Genomic DNA, 4060 nt, shown 5'->3' with positions numbered 1-4060 from the left:
AGGCTAACAATAAACAATGGTAATAACGAATAAATCAGTACTGAAGCTTGAAGTTGTGCCCACTGTATGCTAAGGAAAAAAATAAAAATCTACAGGAAAGAATCAAAAATCAACATCGTATGCCAAAAGCAATAAATCTATCAGAAAGAAACAAGAATTAACAGCGTATACCACAAACAATAAAACCAACATACTACAACATAAATTTTGATAAATAACAATCAATAACGAGAAATATACTACCCACAAAAATTTTAAAACTAACAACAACTGAAAACAACACGTACGACGGTAAATAGATATGCTACTCTCAACTACAACGAAGTAACAGAGAAAGTGGAACCAGTAATCCAAAAACAGTCAAGAGACTGGACGTATTCGCCACCAACAGTCAAGAAACCTAGACAAGATAACTAGAGGAGATGAAACAAGTGCACTTGATCCGGGGAGAAGACGAAGTGGGGGCATTTTCATGATTGATTCGTCGAATTCTGGCAAGTTGGTGCAAAAATTGATCGCCGGAATTTTGTTGTCGTCACATTTACCTACTGCTAATACGGCCCCTAAATTTGGTCGCTGAAAAATGTACGCTTCGAGTCGCCGGAGAAGTTTCCCCAGACTTGTAGTGTATGTAAGGGATTAGAGAGAAAAAGAGAAGAGAGGAGAGAAAAAGAAAGAGTGCAGATTTGTTTGAAGAAAAAAAGGAATTAACAACTATTAATTATGTTTTCCTATTTTTCGTAGGCAGTTATTAATGATTTATCTATTAATTATCTGTAGACATCATTAAGAAGGTTATTCCTCCACTTTCTCATTTTAGTAGTTGTAGGAAGTTATTTCCTTGATATTAGGAAGTGATTAATCCACTAATTATATGTAAATTTATTTGGCTTTAATGAAAAGGTAAGCAGAAAATATTTCAGTTTTTAATACTTTAACTCAACCAACACCATAGGTCGTTGAAAGAAAACATCAGGTTTATCTTACAACGTCCCATAACTAGATCCATATCCGGGAATCGTAACAAAAGTTTTATGTGAAATAACTTTCCTACAACCAATAGGATTTTAGCAATTATACTATCATCATTATTTATTAAACCACGCAAATAATAGTCTGTGGGCCAAAACTTATATTTGGAGCAATTATATTTGGCCTACATGAACTATATTATTTGTACGGTTTAATAAATAATGATGATAATATAATTGTTAAAATCCTATTGGTGGTAGGAAAGTTATTTCACTTAAAGCTTTTGTTACGATCCCCGGATTTGGATCTAGTTATGGGACGTAGTAAGATGAAATCTGATGTTTTCTTTCCATGACCTATGGTGTTGGTTGAATTAAAGTAAATATTTCTTGCTTACCTTTCCATTAAAGCCAAATAAGTCTAGATACAATTAGTGGATTAATCACCCTCCTAATATCAAGGAAGTTAATAACTACTGTAATGAAAAAGTGGAGGAATAACCTCCTTAATGATGTCTACAGAGAATTAAAAACAACATAATTAATAGATAAGTCATTAATAACTGCATAAGAAAAATAAAAAAACATAATTAATAGTCGTTACTTTCTTTCTTTCTTCGAACAGATCTGCACTCTTTTTTTTCTTTCTAATCCCTTGCAGGCAGTACAAGTCCGGGGCAGCTTCTCCGACGACTCGAAGCGTATATTTTATGGCGACCAAATTCAGGGTGGTATCAACAGTTGCTAAAGGTGACGACAACAAAATTTCGGTGACTAATTATTGCACCAACTTGTCGGAATCCGACGAATCGATCAAGAAAATGCCCCCACTTTGTCTTCTCCCCGGATCTGGTGCACTTTTTTCATCTTCTCTAGGTTTCTTAACTGTTGGTGGCGGATACGTTCCGTCTTGTTCGATTTGTATTTCAGTCTTTTCTCTGTTGGTTTCTTGCCTGATTATCTTTGACTGTTCTTGTTGGATTACTGTTTCCTTGTTACTTCATTGTAGTTGAGACGAGCATATCTATTTATTGTCGTATGTATTGTTATTTTCTAAATTCTTGTGGGTAGTATAGTTCTTGTTATTTATCAAAATTTGCGTTGTAGTATATTGGTTTTATTGCTTGTGGCATACGCTGTTGAGTCTTGTTTCTTTCTTGTAGATTTATTGCTGTTGATTCTTGATTTTTATTTGTTTCCTTAGCATATAGTGCGCACAATTTTAAGTTTCATTACTGATTTATTCGTTATTACCATTGTCTTGTTAGCCTTATCTATTTGTGCGCTTTAGTATTTTCTTCTCTTATTGAGTGATGGTTGTGGTGGTCGATGCTAGAGGGTCATGTCATAGGTCGTGGTAGGAGTTGGGGTCAGGGCCCAGGGTGAGGTCTAGGTTAGGTTCAAGGTTGGGGGCGAGGGGTAGTAGGGTTAAGTGGGATAAAGGAGCCTCTAGGTTGAGAATTGGGTCTTGGAACACAGGGGCTCTTCAAGGTAAGTTTATAGAGCTCGTGAAGATACTTAGGAAGTGGAGGATTAGTACAGCATGCGTCCAGGAGACCAAATGGGTAGGTTCTAAGGCGAGGGATGTAGACAGGTATAAGTTGTAGTACTCTGGTAGCATAAAGCATAGGTATCTTAGTAGATAAAGAGCGTAGGGGGCAAGTGGTGGAGGTTAAGCAGGTCAATGTAGGTTGATGTTGTTAAGTTAGTCTATTTTGAAGTTATTAGTGCCTAAGATCCGCAACCGCAAGTGGGCTTTGACGAGGAAAAGAAGAAACCGCAAGTGGGCTTTGACGAGGAAAAGAAGAAGAGGTTTTGGATGAGGTGGTGCGAGGCACTGAGAAGCTCTTCGTAGAAGGGGATTTCAATAGACATATAGGGTCTATATTGAGAGGCTATGATGATGTACATAGATGTTTCGATTTCAGGGAAAGGAATAGAGCAACTTCACTTTTGGATTTTACTAGGGTCTTTGGGTTGTAGGTAGCAAATTTGAGTTTCCTGAAGAAGGAGCACCTTATTACCTTCCGTAGTTCAGTAGCCATGACTCAAATAGACTTTTTTCTCCTTAGGAAGGGTGATAGAGCTCTATCTAAAAACTGTAAAGTCATACCAAGCGAGAATCTTTTGACCTAAAAAAACTTCTGGTGATGGAATTGGAAATCAAAAAGGGCAGAAAAAAGAGGGGTGTGGAGGATCGGCCTAGGATTAAGTGCAATAGCTTGAATTTGGCCAGTGCATTGGAGATTTGGGAGAAGCTGACGACAATAGGGGCTTGGGAGAGTGGATAGTATGTGGGAGACGACTGCCAGTTGCAGCCGGCTATTCTTCTCTGTTCTTTGCAGCTCTATTTTTTTCTTCTTCTTCTTCTTCTCTGTTTTCCAGCTCTAGTTTTATTCTTTTTAATTGTTTTTTGTTGTATGTGTTCTTAGTTCTAACATCTGTATATATTTTCATTATTTTTTTTTCTCTTGTAGTATATTTCTTTATTCAATGGCTCACAAAAAAAAAGATCCAGCTTGGGCATATGGAATTGCAATGGGCAATAATAGTTTATTATTTTGTTTGCCTGTTATGCCTATATACTGTCTTTTTAATTTAAGAATTGAAAGATTATGTTATTTATTGAGTTCTTGGATATTTATTTGTGCATGCTTAATATTTTTAAATGTTGTACTAAATAGCATTTTAATGAAAAAAAGCATGCGCTTCGCTTCACGCTTCTATGAAGAGAGCCCTCATCGCTTTTTTCCACCTCTCGCTTTTCGAAACACTGTCTTGAAATGTGAGACCATCTCATCTAAAATCTTAAGCTATTAGAGAGAGCATACTTTTTTTTATTTAATTATATTTTCAATACACCCCCTCACGTGCAGTCCTGATTCTTTTTCATGGGCCAAGCACGTGGAGATTCTTTGTAATGATGGGTGGTGATTAGATTGGATCCCAGGACTTCTGTGTGCTCTGATACCATGTTAACGTGTGTGACCATCTCATCTAAAAGCTTAAGCTGTTAGAGAGAGCACACTTTTTATTATTTAATTATATTCTCAACAGTGGCCTTCATATAAAGAGAAACTATTTTTGGC

At 36.5% G+C, this 4060-nt stretch overlaps 1 protein-coding gene across 1 annotated transcript; it reads left to right on the top strand.

The window, feature by feature from the left end:
• Window positions 1–1376: 1376 nt before the first annotated feature.
• On the top strand, window positions 1377–1823 carry LOC124892971 (the record flags this gene model as incomplete). The annotated part of the gene is given in 1 exon segment (XM_047404138.1): window positions 1377–1823. A coding segment is annotated over 1 exon segment (142 nt), but the record flags the coding sequence as incomplete, so codon positions are not given.
• Window positions 1824–4060: the final 2237 nt, after the last annotated feature.

Source organism: Capsicum annuum, unplaced genomic scaffold, assembly GCF_002878395.1.
Source record: "Capsicum annuum cultivar UCD-10X-F1 unplaced genomic scaffold, UCD10Xv1.1 ctg52689, whole genome shotgun sequence".
Taxonomy (NCBI): Eukaryota; Viridiplantae; Streptophyta; class Magnoliopsida; order Solanales; family Solanaceae; genus Capsicum; species Capsicum annuum.
This window is presented reverse-complemented; position numbering and strand designations above follow the sequence as displayed.